This window comes from Leptonotus elevatus, chromosome 16, assembly GCF_054856555.1.
Source record: "Leptonotus elevatus isolate MCC_2025b chromosome 16, RoL_Lele_1.0, whole genome shotgun sequence".
Classification (NCBI taxonomy): Eukaryota; Metazoa; Chordata; class Actinopteri; order Syngnathiformes; family Syngnathidae; genus Leptonotus; species Leptonotus elevatus.
The window spans coordinates 14,580,889-14,597,601 of record NC_141254.1 but is presented as its reverse complement, the minus strand read 5'-3'; the positions used below and the strand labels follow the sequence as shown (position 1 = coordinate 14,597,601).

Sequence of the window (16,713 nt, the reverse complement as noted above, 5' to 3'; positions counted from 1 at the left end):
TCAAAATAAAATACCACCCACGGGTTTTAACACTGTCTTATTTAAATGGAGGTCAGTGTTGGAGTTATTTGATTAACTAATCGATTCATTTTGTGTTAAACCAACTCTGCAGAGAGTTAATTCATATAAGCCCCGCCTACTTGATTAGAACTGCTCAGCCGTAAAGAAAATCTAGGATATGATTATAATACAGTAATAATTTAATAAGGTATTACGTAATCGGTAACAATTTTACAATATCAGTCGGGATTTTATCAAATACATTATTGGCGAAATAATTTAATTATTGGGTTTTATTCCATTTTTCATCAAGTTAAGTGCAAATTTTCAGGCATTCTAATATTTTTAGGACATGTTTACATTATAGGGTGCTACAAGCCCCAGTATTTAAATATAACTGTATAAAACCTGATTGATTGTGGAAATGGATTCCAGAGATAAACCAAACCTCTGCAGCTACATGTTTGTGCTCGATGTGCTAGTTTGTAATTGGAAACACGACCAGCACAACTCGCTAAGTTGTTGGCTAAATATTGATGATGTCTACAGTAAAAAAAAAAAAAAACCACACAAAGCAAATAACAAAACACACCTAAGACACACACTTGTATGCATAACGCCAGCAGTAGCTAATGTTTGTAATGAGATGATTGTTTAAATAAGGCTGAGACTGATGTTTCTGACCATTCACTGTATGATAAAAAAAAAAACACAAAAAAAATCAAAAAAAACATTCTGATTGTTATTTGTAGATATTGACTTTGGACAAATATGAGCTTCATCCATTCAAAGACCAACTGGAATCCCTTGCAGTAAATATGTCAACATGTTTTGGAAATAGTTTTGTATGTTTTAATGTGCTATTTAAAATATGAAGTCAAATAAAAAACGATGTGGGCTGGATTGAATAGAAATATTCTTTTTACTAGGGTCTGACGACATCTTGATTGCCGGACTTTATTTTGGAAACCAAGTGACAAGTTGATAAGGAAACATGCATGGACAGAAAGTGAGTCAGCAATTTTGGGGGGTGTGGGGGGCTGATTTTTATTTGCAACACTAAGTTTAACCCTAATACAGTACTTCTCATTGATTTTTTTGATCCCCCCCCCCCCCCCCCAGTGCGGTGAAACAATACGAGTCAAATTATTTTATTATTCTAAAATACTGTATGAAAAGCTAACCTTTGTTTACCTTGCCTAAAATGTCAGTGAGAGGAACCCTGAACGCTTCCACAAACAATTTATATTTGCCAGCCCGCTATTTTTCTTTGGACAGCAAACCACATGAATCTTAAAATGATAGCAAACAATGGAAGTCACACAGGAAATGTCGGCAGCACCATTTTCTCCATGTGTAATTAATTCATGTTTGCACATACTGTCAAATATTTGCTTCGGTTTTGTAGAACGTTTGCAATCACAATGTGGGAAGAAAAAAAAAAGCATTTTCCAAAACAAAACAAAAAAACTCTTTTTGCAGCTCATCAGATCTGAAGGTTGATTTTGAAGTGTGTTTCAAGCTCACAAACGATGGGACATTGTGATTTCCTAGGAATGTTTTCAAGGTAATCGTAAAATGTAAACACTTGCATCGATTTATAGGTGACAGTTTTGACACTGAGACTGCCTTAAAAACCTGAAATGAAAGTTAGGCTATATTTGCAATCGTTCATTCTCTACTTGCTAATCACAAAACATTAAAGGAATTTGTATTCATATAGTGCCTGTGTTGCAAAGTTTATTTTCATTTCCTTAAATGCTTTTAAGTGTTTTTTTTTTTATTGCCGTCTTCACCTTTACATTGACTTGAAAGCGAAACTCTTCAGCCAAGTCAAACTTGCTAACAAGATCATTGATTCCAATAATCTCGAGCAGAGTCTACACGCATTTGTGACCACACAGAAAGAATGAGCAAAAATAAATAAATAAATAAAAAAGAAAAAATTATTAAGTTGATCAAAGCGGCACTGTGAGTCACTTTTATCTGTGATATTTATTGCCGGAGAATATTGGCGCTCGCTGAATTTTTATCCCCCTGTTATTTTTACGATGCTCAACTGCAAAGAGCAACTCAAACATGATGCCAGCCGGCATGAAAAAAAAACTGTGAGTTGTAAATTTAATCATATTTAATCGTATGACAGTGCATTAAAATATGTCTATGTGAAACTGCTACAAGTCAAAAAAAAAAGAAAAAAAGTTGGGACCACTGATCTTGTGCATGGTGATTGACGGACCATTGTATCACAACAATATATAAAATCCCAAGAGTATTGTTTAAAACACATATCGCTTGAAGTTACGGCATGAAGAAATTTTCAATCTGCATAATCGATGGGAACCCGTTGCTGCTTAGTGTGGCGGCACATGAAAAACAAACAAAAAGAGAGCCACGAGCCGAGACTCAGACCTCATTATAAGAGAGCGCTTGCAAACACGTCGCAGGTGCTAAAGAAAAAGACAAGAAAACAAGAGTGAGAAAACAGCAATGGAGCAGACAGCGTTGGCACACTGGCACATATAAAGCACTCCCAAAAAAAAAGGAACTTTGGTGGAATGTGGTTTGAATATGGACAAAAGGAAATCGCTCTTGTGATATCTATGTTGTTTGACTTTGATGACGAAATTCAGATATTCCTCATTCCAGTGTACGTTCAGATCGGAATAAGATCTCTTCCAAATGTGGATGAAAATCAGTTACGTATTCGATTTATGCCAATGAAAGTAATTTCTTTATGTATCTAATGTCATTTGCCCTCCAGTGAACAAAATTAGCAATAACAGTTAATTTTGGTGAAAAACTGCAGTTTGTATTCTGTCCTCACAGGCCAGATTGAACCCCCTGACGGGCCCGCGGACCGTATGTTTGACACAGTTGGTTTAGCTGTTCATCAGTACTATAGGCATGGGATTGTTTTTTTTTTTTTAATCACTGATTCATAGCCCATTTTATACAACTGAATATGCTTCACAATCTGTAATTAAAAGTACTTTGTTTAAATGCAGTTACAAAAAAAAAAAAAAAGACTAAAATTACTGCTTGAATTTAAACGTTTTTGCACTTTTGTGGTGTCTTTTTAATCTTTATTCATTCATATCTTTTCACTGATAATAGAGGATACCAGCAAATGGGAGGATGTATTATATTGTACACAAATACAGATAAAAAAAAATTTAAAAAACACTTTCTTCTTTTTTTGTTCTTTTTTTTGCAAGAGCTCAGTATTGTTCATTCGGTAATCTTCCATGTCATCGTCATTGCTCTCTCTCTCTCTGTTTTTTCTTTCTAAGGGTGATTTGGGGAGGTTGCCCCTATTTATACACCGTGCATACACGGAGTTTTACGGTAAGCACTTTGACCAGCAAATTCAGGCTGAATGCGATCATTGCAATGAAGAAATATTCATTTTTGCATAATCAGTATCTTTGGAACCTTTTTTTTTTGTCCCCTAAGATGTTATCATAAATAACTACATCTAGGATATAACTTAGAATGTATAACTATGCATATGTCGTTTAATATATACTGATGTAAAGACACATTCACACCTGCAAATATGACCTGACAGCCACATTAAAGCATCTCTGATAGTCTGACGGCAAAAGTCAATATCTTAAACATAAAGGCCGCACAAAAGATTGCTGACTGTATAACCACTGAGGAGCCGTTGGAAGGGGAGGAGAGGGGGGGGGGGGGTGGAAGAAAGCCCAGAGGGTTGTAAACCATAAACTGCAGGGAAGCATGCACCGAGGGGACATTTTTAAGATTCATTTTCTCCTCCAATGTGTTGCTCGCACAATCCAGATGAGGTCAAAAGGGGAGGTACATATGGCGGGCAATGACTGCAGCAACTCGAGCTGGGGCTGAGCCATCGTTCAGTCGAGCCAAGGCTGTGAAACTGAAACGGAAATTCGACGTGCACTGGCATCAGGATTGCAGCGCCTCCGTATTCTTCCAGGACAATTTAAACAAGTCTACAGCGACTTTTCATTTGCAAGCTTGTGACACTAACACGGTAAAAAAAAAAATATATATATACAAAAAATAAAATTAAATAAAAAAATAATAAAAATAAAAAAATCTGTCCAACCATGCACACTTTTGTGGTATTTCAGCATGATAGTTAAAATATGTGAATTTTGATCAAATGACAAGGAAAATGAAAAGTGTATGAACAAACAAGAACAAAAAGATTTTTTGCTAACCTTTAGCAAAAGAGACTAAAATGACAGTTACGGCCTGTAAATATTTATTTTCACGTGTGAAAGTAATGTATCTAACTAATCCCTACCTTCATTTCGATGTTTGCAATAATAAACATTTCAGCATTCCTTCATCAGCATTCAACTTGCATGTTATTTGATCACCCAGTTAATCAAAAACATTTCTTTGTTGTCAAATGTGCAAAAAAACAGAGAAGGTCCATTTTGACTATAAACAATGCAACATAATAAAATAATTAAATAGTCAATTCCAGTAACTCAGCAACTCTATATAGATCCACTGCAGACACAAATACAAATAATGATAAAAAGAGAAAATACACCAAAACGTATGCATGTGTTATTCAAATACTTTTTATTTTCTGTGAATTAAGCACAATGGAAAAATCATCTATCGTTCTATTTCCTGGTAGGAGATTATGCTACGCTGTTAATCAAACTAATCCCTGTTTATCTGAGCAAAATGCCTTGATTAAGAGGGAGATTTGCAAGTCAAACACGAGACCAGCAAATCAATTTACACCAAGCTGACTGCGCTTATAGTAACAGTGGGATAAACCTTGAGCTTTGTATTTGTACAATAAAGGTTGTTTATCCCGCTTTGCGACTTTCGCTTTGCTCTGGAACTCGCTGATATTACGCAAAAACAATAGTTTTATCAAGCTTTGTGTACAGATTTCTTTTTTTCTTTTTTTTAGATAATGAATAAACCAAAAGTACAGTTAGTTTTTTTTTTTATTCTTTCAACTGCGCTTCTTCCACCAATTCAAATGCTCGGATGATTGTCTCCTTCAGTTTTGTAATGTGAACGTTCAACCACAGACAAAGAAGATTGAAAACTGAGCTTTTCCTACCAAAACACTCTTGAAAGCAACATCTATAATTCTTGGGACATTTTTATATGCCAGCCACATGCTCAAAAAGTACAAAGTATTCATCCAAATCGTTTTTGTTTTCATTAAAAGGGAATAGTTTTTTTTACAAACAAGATAAAACTTTTTAGACCAAAGAGTCGACTTGAATCTCAATTGTTCAAGTTCCTATATTGTTATCTTTCCCTTGGTTTCATTTTTTTTCCCATTCTGCACCACCCATATTAGTAGGTTCGACTTTATTTTTTTTCAGTAAGATAAGCAACATTATCCGGATTCGTCGCTCTCATCAACAACAATCTGCCTGATGTCATCTACTTTGTTTCCTGACATTTTTTGAATGTCAAAGGGGTCCGACATTTTTGCCAAAGTATGACTTTATACTTTGGTTCAGGGACTCCTTAGAAGGGTTCTCAAGAAAACTCAAGTAGAACTTCATTTTCCCATGCATCAAAATTATTCAGATTTTATCACGCAACCAACACAAAACAAAGAGTAATCTCGGACGAACCCCTGAACTGTTTACCCCCCCCCCCCCCCCCCTCCAAAAAATCAAAGGTGACTTCTTCAGATATTTATGTGGTCACAAAACAGAAAAAACTAACAACGCTAGTAAGTCTTGTCACTCTCAAACCAAATTTAAACTCAGGAAATCTGCTGCCTAAATAGACAGACACTGATTAGCCCCACCCCCTCAGGTGTGAGGCTACACACAGGTGTCACTTATTTTCTAAATGAGCAGCACCAATTCCAGTAGATTCCAAACAATAAAATAAATGTGACCTCAAGTATCCATAATCATCCCCAAAATTCAGCAATAGCATATTTGCTATCTTTTGGATGATTCCTATTTTTTCAATGATCAATATACTTGTCAACAGAGTGCCATGTGCCAGATATTTTTTTAGAGGTCCTTAGCTGACACTCTGGGATTTTTCTTAACCTAATTGAACATTCTGCATTGTGCTTTTCATTAGCCTACGGGTTCACATACTTTACATATTTTACACGCCGCGCTCTGAATGTTGAGTTTATAACGTGTGTCCAATAAAGACATTAAAAACATGTTGTGTTAGATTAGGCAGACTGTGTTTGTCTACTGTTGTGCGCTCGGGTATAAAAATGTAAATATCAATAAAAAATCAAATGTAAACATTTTCGTGCACACCTGCTAATTTGGTGACTGAGAATAGACTAGACTGTAGACTAGGTCATAGCAGGTCTAAGTGGTGGCGCAGGTGGTGTAACGTGATTTTGGTGAATTTGGTGAACCGACCTAAAATCATCCGTGCACCTCTAAAAAGGAATGAGAGGAGCCACTGCATTGGCTGGGAAGCAAATACAGACCACATTTTATGACCAATATATGTATAAATTCAGTTGACATACTTTTTTTTTGTTTGTTTGCAACTTCATACTGAAAAGATGCCATAGAGCTGCGTATATTGTGAGAGCTTAGAGTCAAAATTCCAATTGTTGACACTATAGGGTTGAATTGTCCATTTCTTTTTCGAGCTCAGCAGGGCACTCTTTAAAAAAAAAAATTCTAATCGCAATCTTTTGGCCTTTCTGTCATTGCTGCTTCATTTTAGTCACTTGAACAATCTGGTTCAATTTGCTAATTTGACCCTTTCTTTACTTTTGGCTTCAGGCTTGGTAGTCCACTTTCTGCATGAAAATCACTCACACATACAATTTTATAATCAATGCCCACAGTAATAGGATTCCTCTGGCCACGGGCAATTAATACAGTACCCCGCCCCCCCTCCTTACCCCCTCCACGCCCCCCGCCCCCCCTTCTTGTGCTGATCTCAAAGCTACGAGACATTGGCTTCTCCTCATTTACATATTTATTGCATTGGACTCAAATCTGGCGAGTGATTGATGTGGAGCCTGCCTCCTGAATTTTTAGCGGCCCATTATTATGACAGAGAGGGAGGGAGCTGCGGCACGTCAGTGTACTTTTGATTAAAGTTGAAGAAGACAGAATCCTAAGTGTTCCCCACCTACTTTCTCTCTTTCTGCGTGCCGCTTGCATCTGCAAGGCCAAGGGCTGACAAGATGTAAGAGCGTGTTATAGCTATTGACAAGTCATTTGCTCACAAAAGTCAAGGCAGATACGCTTGTTACGACTTTAATCACCATATCACTTGCTCTACATTTTTAGAGATTATAAAGACAATGGATTTAAATTTCTGGCTACGCCGGCATCAGCCGAGTGAAGTATTATTGACTTCGACGTTGACGTTCCATGCTTGTAATGGAGGACGACGGCATCTGACAATGTTTGCATTTTTGTAACAGTGATACGACAATATCAGTAGAAACCTGTGAAATTGGATATTGCTTTGGGCAAAAAGATGATATAATAATAAATAAATGATGTACATTCCTTCGCAAAAAGATACTTGCTTTTGTATTTTAATTACACTTTTCACACCAATCATTTTAAATGGTGTCACAGTAAATAGTAAAACAGATATACATTAGTTACTGGAAAAAGATTTTGGTACAAGGATTTTTTAAATTTATTTTTACAATTTGAGACACAACTGCAACTAAATGGAATGATCCTTGCTCCAGAATCAAAACAGTTCCACCAAAAAGAGGAAGTAGAAGCTTTTTTATTTCATCGTACGCTGTTGCCATGGCGATGTGCTGTTTGCAAAGAAAAATGCAGCTGTTTTTTTGCACTTATAAGGCCTGGCAAAATAAATAAATAAATAAATAAAATAAAATAATACAAATAAATAAATAAATATATATATATATATATATATATATATATATATATATATTAGTGCTGTCAAACGATAATTTTTAAAACATCAGATTAATCACATTTTCAAATATTGATTAATCACGATTAATCGCTGAATTAAAAATACTTTTTTATCAACAATTTTTGCCCGCCAAATTCAAGAATCCAGTTATGTGTTAATTATTTTGACGTATAATGCTACGAGGACGTCTTCCAAACTTTTTATCCACTGCACACACCTCCCCTTTTACTAATCAGTTAATTGCATAATTTAAAATGGGGGGAAAAAAATGACCCCAATAGTTTGACATGAACAAATATTCTAAATGTCATATGCAAACATTTATTAAATCCTTTACTTTAATGCATGTTGTTATGTATATTGCTACCTTTAACGTAACCATCCGCAGTCAGCTAAAGGATCATCTGCGGTCAAAATTAATAGTGTGATTAATCTGCGTTAATACATGATTAATGCAATTATTTTTTTGTGATGAATTAATTTGTTAACTTAAACAGCACTAATATATATATATATATTTTAGATGTTTTTTGTCCTATGTGCCAGTACCCCAACGTGCAAGTACCCCATGACCCTGGAGTTTTAATTGAGTTTTTAGCACCTTGATAGAATTTCTTAATGTTTGAGAAAATGAGAATGAATGAAAAAATAAAGAAGCTTGAAACTCGCCAATGAGTGTATAGCGCTGCATAAACAAGATATTGTATTGCAGCCTTCGACTTTTGCATGGCTATACAGTAGAGTCGACAGACAAAGAAACGCAGGCGTTAGTGCATAAGGTTGATGATTCTCTCATTTGCAATCGAGCATGAAACGTTCCAGTGGGAAAGAGTCTGCTCGGCAAAAAATGTAGCCGTTTGTGTTGCGTGCGTGTGTGTGGCCTGCTGGAGGTTGGGTTGGAGGGTAGCAGATCAGCAGTCATGGTTCTGCCAAGTCTACATTTCTGCTGTGAGGCGAGAGTAGTCCCATACTGACAAGTGCCAGACTTTTGAAATGTGCTGTATTTAAATATTTTTTAAAAGACATTCACATTACAAAAAAAGCAGTACTTTAGTGAGCGCTTTTATTGAGTTATTTCTCTCCATGTTTCAAACGTCATGTGTTTATTTTAAAAGTCGCACATTAGTACCCACCGCAACATTTTCCCCTACGACTGGTTGTCTTTGTCCTTCAGGCCCAGAGGACAATGGTCACACATGCAAACCATTGTACAGACCCCACGAGAAAGCGTAAACCAACATTTCCATAGGGAGATGGCTTTACACGCTCCACTGATATGCCCTAATGTATGCATTTTAATAGATCCGACCTTTGAAAGAGGGCTGCTGCAGGTCCGGACTGTTTGCATTCAACTGTATATAGAAGTCTTTGTCAGCAACTCTATATTATGTATGCATCATCATTGCTACTCTACACATTTCATTTCATAAACTGTACTGTAAACAAATATTCTTGTGAGATATTGCATCATCATCATCATCATTATTATTATTATTATTATTATTATTAAATGCAGTATTATGTCGTATTTTGTATTCTTATTATTATTCATGATTTGTTTATGGTACACACACACACACATTGCTTTCATAGTCATAATCAATACTCTCTTAAAAGTGCTGGTCAAAAATAACCCAATTTAAATAAATAAATAAAAATAATAATAATAATAATTACAAAATGTTGGTCAAAAATTGGACCGATCCAAAATCTGACCCAATCTTCATGGTTGTATAAAACAACCCAAAAACTGGGTCAAATTGGCCCAAATTAGTGGGTTTGTCCTTTTTTTTTTTTTTTATCCCAACACAACACAATAATAACCCAAAATTGGGTTATTATTGGGTTATGCTACTTGGGTCAATTTGACCCCAACTATCTGTATAAATTGTATATATTGTATAAAACAACCCAAATTGGGTCAAATTGACCCAAGTAGTGCGTTGGTCCGATTTTTGACCAAAATTGTATTATTATTTTTATTTTGACCCAGTAGTTTTAGATAATGACAGCAATAATTGAATCATTTTTCAAATATGTGTGTTGATGTCAGTGGGGACTTTTTTTATATTATTTTTTTGTCATTTGTCATTTTTTTGCCATAAAGTGTAATTGCACATTCACTACAGTAAGTGGCAGTGTTTTTCCCCCCAGGCATATTGTTGTACCTGAAATCGTATTATATATTATAGACGAAAAAACTAAGTTATTCTTTAAGATGATCTCTATTATTATTAAAAAAAAAAAAATGGGTGTAATTATAACAATTTTATAGACACATTTATAGTCACGGTGGAGAGTTGTAGGGGAACAAAATAGTCTTCACAGGGGGGCATAACAGAAAATGATTGAGGAGCACTGCCATATTGTTAACCTCAAGGTTCGGCAGGAAAAAAATAGGTCACATCCAAATGATCTTGAATATTACGTAGAAAACAGCGAACCCTGGCATAAATACTGTTCAGCACCTGCGGATTCACATACATATTTGCATTTATTTATTTTTTTGCCCACACAATTTTTTAAAATAAATATTTCAAAACTTGTCTTTCTTTTTATGAGCCAACTCCAATTTTCATGCAAAAAGCTTATTGGCAACAATTTTTTAAGTAAAAAAAGAAAGGTCCCCCAACAATGCACTGTACAGTACATTGAAATCGAATTATTAAAACTACTACCAAACAAAAGTACAAATGCCTCAATCCAAATTTTTGCCGAGACACTGTATCACTTTACAATGATTTCCTCTTACCCTTGCCCACTTTTCCACCTGCCACGCAGACGGTCCCCCTGCCCTTATAATTTCTGCACCAGACAATGACCCACAGTAATAATAGTGATCTATGGCCCAAGATGCACCACCTTGCTTGCTGACCTTTCCTACAATTCTTCACTAGCGTGCCTGTTTTTTTTTCTCCCCACTAACCTAAGTCAGGGCCTCTCCGCTTCATCCCTCTTCGTATCTCGCCGGCACACCCCCACCGCCCCCCAACCCCACCTCCCCTCCATCACCGGCACCTTTTTTCTCCTCCTCCACACATCTCGTCAACGGCTCGATGTGCGCGGCTCGCCACACTTCACTGGCTCCATGAATGTTAATGTCAGACGTGCGAGAGGGCTGAGGAGAGGAGGGGCCGCGGTGTATAGGAAACCCGTTCTCTTGTTGTGTACGGCGCATTCACAACATTCATCAATATATAATTGTTTATCTGCTAATTATACTTTGAGGACTTCCATGTTTTTATAGCAAATACTGCAATTTACTATAAATCATTCATTAGTCTGGATGAAATCAAAATTCTGTCGTGATTGCCCCCCTTCCTGACTGAAGCAGGTGTGTCTGGGTCTCGTCCCCGTCTTTCCTGAGTCACAAGCCCTCAGCCAATGTTTACCAAGCTCTGGCAGAATGACAATGTGTGCATTATGTGGGTGATGATCACCGGGTGTTGAAATCTTTGACCCCTGTGACACATTTTAAACATGGATTGGGGATTAAGCCCGTGGTGCAGCTGGCTGACAGGCCGCCCCCGAAGAGATTCACATCCTCGCTCGCTCTCTGTAAAAACACTGGGACACTAATACCCTTTTTACTCTCCAGTGTAAAGTAAGCTGCTTTTGAAATGTGCTAGGACATTGTTGATGTCTATGCATCTTGTTTGAAATTAAGGATGGTGCAATAATCCAAATTATTCATGACGCTGTTCACTTTTACTTCCAAGACATTTAGGGAGAGCGTTGCACACGGAAATCAGTTTGTTTCATATATTTAAAGTAGGTATAATGTAGACTGTTTCCCAGAAAATTCATTAAGTACAACTGCACGGTCTATGAACTCATTCACTGCCATTGACGTCTATAAATGTAAAAATGTCAGTTTAACTATTTCTATTAGTTTAACATTTTGTTCCCCACTTTTGTTAACAAGAGTATGAAAACCTAGACATTTCTTTAAATATATATTTTTTTTGTTGAAAAAGAAAAGAAAAGATTATAAAAAAATTAGGGGCGTCAGGCGATTATTATTATTTTTTTATTGTAATTAATCGCATGATTTCAATAGTTAACTCATGATTAATCACAATTATTTTCTTTTTTTTCACTTTTTTTCTAAGAAAAAATCACAAATTTTCTATCTGTTCTAAATGTAGGTTTTCATACTCTTGTTAACAAAAGTGGGAAAAAATGTTAAACTAATAGAAATTCTTCAAATGAATTTTTGACGTCTATAGCCGTCAATGGCAGATAATGAGTTAAGGGATGTGATAAAAAAAAATTCAAGATAATTTAAATATTAATTTTGCAGCAAAATCCACCTGTTTTTATCCATTTTAGGTGGTGGCCATTTTGCCACTTGCTGCCACTCAGTTAGCGAACATCACATGACCAAACAAAGAAAGCAGGTGAGCTGTGATTGGTCGTTTCCCGAGCTCCTATGCTGTATTCGAGGAAGGTAGGAAGTTGTATTTATCCCACTTAGATTGTCGCAGTTCTGACCTCAAAGTGTTTGAGGGGAATTGACTTATTCTTTATACTTATTACTTTTTTATTACTTGTTTTGAAAGAATAAATTAAAGTTATAATAAATAAAGCGACAAATATATTTATAATCGTATAATTTACTGCCACAAATTGCGTAATTGCATGTATTGTCTGTTGATGCAACAAGATGGTGGCAAAGTACAAATTTTGTGTAAAAAAAATAAAAAATAATAAGTCCTCAACCCACACAGTTATTTGAAATCAAGATGCCATTTCCAGCAAGTCACAGAAGATTGGTTGCCCCAAAAATACGCAATATGTGAATTCACTGCATACAACACTGAGAAGCTGAGACGGGGAGAAGGCCGTTGACCCCATCGTTAATCTGCTTCACCAGTTATTCAACTTATAAAACACATTTAAAGCATCTTAGTGTGACTGAGCCGCTGTACACTTTGCAATGTGGTCCCGACATAAAAAGGCGGCCAGGCGAGCAGAGAGGAGCTTTTCTTTCGAAACCCTCAGCCTGGAGAGAGACGGAGAACAGCTGGGGCCTCGCGCTCCCCGTGTGTCAGCCGACTCTTTATCATGGGCAAAATACTTTTTTGTTTTCAGGCAGTAATCAGGCAGCCCAAGGGCTCTGTAAAGACCCCGTTCGCGTTTCATCTCAACTGTTGCATACAGCCGGCTAATTGGAATCCTGCATCTGGGTCAGATGCATTGTCTCTCAAGTGCTGTCAAGCCATTGAGACACATGAATGTGGAATTATGGTTCTCCCCCGATGCATGATTGAGTCTCCCCTCTGAGCTATCTTAATTCCTCCATTTCAATCTCGTTGCAGGCATCATTTTGCAGAAGTTTCTCCCCCTTAGTTTCCTACCAACAGTTCCTCCTGGAAAACAGCTAGTCATAATAATATACATAGGCTACATATACATACATGGTCGCAGCTCGATGACAACGCATAGTCATAGTTTCATGACGTATGCTTCCAATTCTTGCGCGAGTCCGTCAATAACGACGTAGGTTTCTCATGCTTTTACAGCAAATAATTTTTGCGTGATGTTGTTGTACTTGAATCACCCGCCATTGTCACTTCTCCTGTGTTTGTCTCACGGAGCTGTATGTATTATTGGACAGCCCATACACGCCCGTGCAAGCCGTTGAAGCGACAGGGCGGCCATCTTACTACTCCCATATCGCGAGCAGACGTATACGTAAAGATTGGACTTTGAACACACCCTTTTTCTTTTATAGCTTAGTTCCTTAGACCGCAAAATTAGATTTGGCAGTGTTATCTTTTGTTGAATTAGTTATAATTCTTTAATTTATAAATGTATTTAAGGCTAGTTGTAAAATATCTGAAGTCCTCTTGTTTATGTTTTACACATTTCAAACATCATAAACCAGGCTGTTTCTACTAAGTACGGTCTCAAATGTTCTCCAATTTCGATATTGTAAACGTATAGGATCGTATGCCGAGAAATGTTTCTTGGGAGGAGTAATATGGCGGCCATGCGGCTTCAAAAGTCTTGGCTAATTAGCTACCAGTAATATATTCAGATCAGTGGTTCGTCGTCTTCTACGCTTACCGTTAACTCTGTGGCTGCGCTAGGAACTGCGATGTCATTTTTAGTGTGCAGCAAGTAGGATACAACCAAAAAAAGAAGTATTTTTGTTTCCATTTTGGGAAACAAGCACATACTGTATAGGCAAACTACCATTTTCATTCATGTTTGGGCAATTTAGAATCTCAATTTACAATAATATGAGAGGAAGCCGGACAACATGCAAATTCCACAAAGGAGGGCCTGAGCCTGGATTTGTGTCCAGGACCTCTTAAGTGTGAAGCAGACTATCAGTAATTTCTGCCTGAATAAAACCATCAATTTTGTAACTAACATTTTTTTTTTTTTTAACCGATGATATCAAATAAAGTGTCCCCTTTTTTTGTTACCGCCCTTATAAAAGTAAAGATTTGGTTTCCCCAAACAATGCCGCTTGCTCCACACCAGTGTTGAGGAAGAAAACGAATCTGCATTTTGTCACTGATCAAAAGAATTATCCCGCCGCGCACACCACCACAAATGAGCAAAACCCTGTGGGAGACAAGGGGGAACACGCAACACACATTTCCAATTATAGCACCAAATGACTTTCTTCTTTTTGGACTGCTCGTAATTGTTGTGGGTATTGGGCACATGCAACTCAATTTGTCTTACATATTTGTTGGTGGGACGATAACAAAGTTGACGGAGCCGAGGGGATGATACAAACGAAATAGGGCAAAATTAAATAAATAAAAGGATGAGATAGCTCCCTCAGTATTTGTTTGATCCGTTTCATCCTTCTTAAGACTGTTGAAGTTTAAAAGGCAAGAGGGTGGAAAAAAAGGCACTTTAATCGTCTTTGGGTTAAGGAATGCGAAGAGTATCATATTCAAATAATCAGAAAATGTCTCCCCAGTGTAATGGTCCCTGTTCTGACTGCTACGATTTAACGATGCAAGTATCATGCATGGAGATCACCATGTTTATATACATTCTTTACCAGTGCTTCTTTAGTCTTCGGAGGAGGTCAAGACACACCCATTTTTCCTGTATCAAAAAGGTACTAGTGGTATCGGTACTTGATATCGACATTGTGACTACTCAAGAGTCGAGTACATACTGGGGGGGAAAAAAGTGACATTGAACACCCCTAGCAAAAACCTGATATATTCAAAATGAGTAAAGACATGACAAACAATTTAACGGGGCTAAGCTTTATTTAGATTGTTAACGTCATTATTTGACCATTTTAGGTTAAAAACCAGTGTGTTGAGTAGCAAGTTAGCACAGGCCAAGAAAAAAGGCACCGCACTGAGCGCAAAAGCTGTTTTCACATTGTCGAATGAACATAATGAGGCAGTAATGTCAAGGACCTCTGTCATACAGTTGTCACAAAGTTGTTGTTTTTTTTAAACAAAAATCAAGTAGGGAAACACACAATTGAGAATAAACCTATTGAAAATAAGCCATATTTAGTACAAAATAATATAAATAAACAGTGGATTACAGTTCGACATTTGTTGACATTACATGAATCATTGAACAGAGGTGATCTCCTCATGTATTCAAAATATTTTCTACTATAAACACAAATGAATGACAAAAATGCTATTTTCAATGATTGTTATGGATAGCAACAAGATACATAATACAAAATAAATGTGAGAAAATAAACTTTCTAATATCATCTCTGTGTGTCGTACCATCAGCATTTCCCATGAAATTGATGCATGTCCAACGTTTGCGCGTGTAACAGCGTGCATGATGACATTGATGCCACATTTACAGTGAGAGCAGATTCGGTTCTATCTGCCATGTGAACAGCGAAGCGGTATAAAGTGCATGTGGAGCAGCATGAAGTCCGAACAGAAGGGACAGCTGTAGTTTTGTGTTCACTGCAGGAGAACTGGGAAGCAGTCGGCGTCTAAAAGGGCGTCTTTTGCTCCCTGCTGTGCTCTTCTGTCCAAATGGGTTAGAACGTTTTTTGCTATTTTTCTGCTCAGTAACTAAGTGCACCCTTGTTGGTAGTTTAAAAGACCCGTTCTCGCCAAGGCTGCTGGCACTCCCCTCAAAATATTTAACTGTTGTCTGAAAGCAGTATGCATGGGAATATGACAACATTCCAGTCCGCTGTTAGTTCAAAACCACATCTAATTGGTCACCAAAAATGTGTCATTTTCTGCCGATTAAACTCAAATGCGCTTTTATCCCAATTGTTAGTTAAGACAACTTACAAAATATCACATAGCTAAGAATCATTACCAACGATTTACGTCGGCTCCTCCGAACCTTCCATGGCAGCTTTGAACCCGAGCTGGACGGCTGCGGATTCGGCACTAGGAGGAGGCAGAGGTCTCCATAGTGGACAATATACGCACCACCTCAGCTCTCTGTGTGGGTGAGATGTGCTGGGTCATGTGTATGATGGAATCCATAGCCACCTCTGGGTTAGCTTGAACAAAGCTGGAAGCACAAGACAATAAAAAAAAGAGGAGCGTTGGTGAAATAAGTGAAACGGCAGCTGGGCGATTTATTGATGACGTTATCTTTTTTTTTTAACAGTTTCCATAGTTCAAGCAGGTCCCTGCTAACAAGCACCGCTTCCGCTAACAACATGAAAGTGACTCGTAAGTTTAATTCCTGCCAAGAAACAGACAACATTAGCAGAACTGGTTTGACATTGAATGTAATGACAGTCAATTGCATTGAACATTGCCATATTTAAAATGTGAAAGAAGCAGCGAATTATCGAATTGTTGGATTTTTTTTTTTTACCAGAGGTATGCACATCCAAGTTGCAAT

The 16,713-nt window shown here is 37.1% G+C and overlaps 1 protein-coding gene across 7 annotated transcripts in view; it reads right to left on the bottom strand.

Moving 5' to 3' along the window:
• Positions 1 to 15,115: 15,115 nt before the first annotated feature.
• Positions 15,116 to 16,713, bottom strand: part of acaca (acetyl-CoA carboxylase alpha) — a 37,179-nt gene continuing 35,581 nt past the window's right edge. For all 7 annotated transcript variants that reach the window (XM_086097859.1, XM_086097860.1, XM_086097861.1 and 4 more), the window contains one exon: positions 15,116 to 16,374. In XM_086097859.1, the coding sequence (XP_085953985.1) occupies positions 16,248 to 16,374 (127 nt within the window). In that variant the 3' untranslated portion in view covers positions 15,116 to 16,247. The remainder of the gene's footprint in view (positions 16,375 to 16,713) is intronic.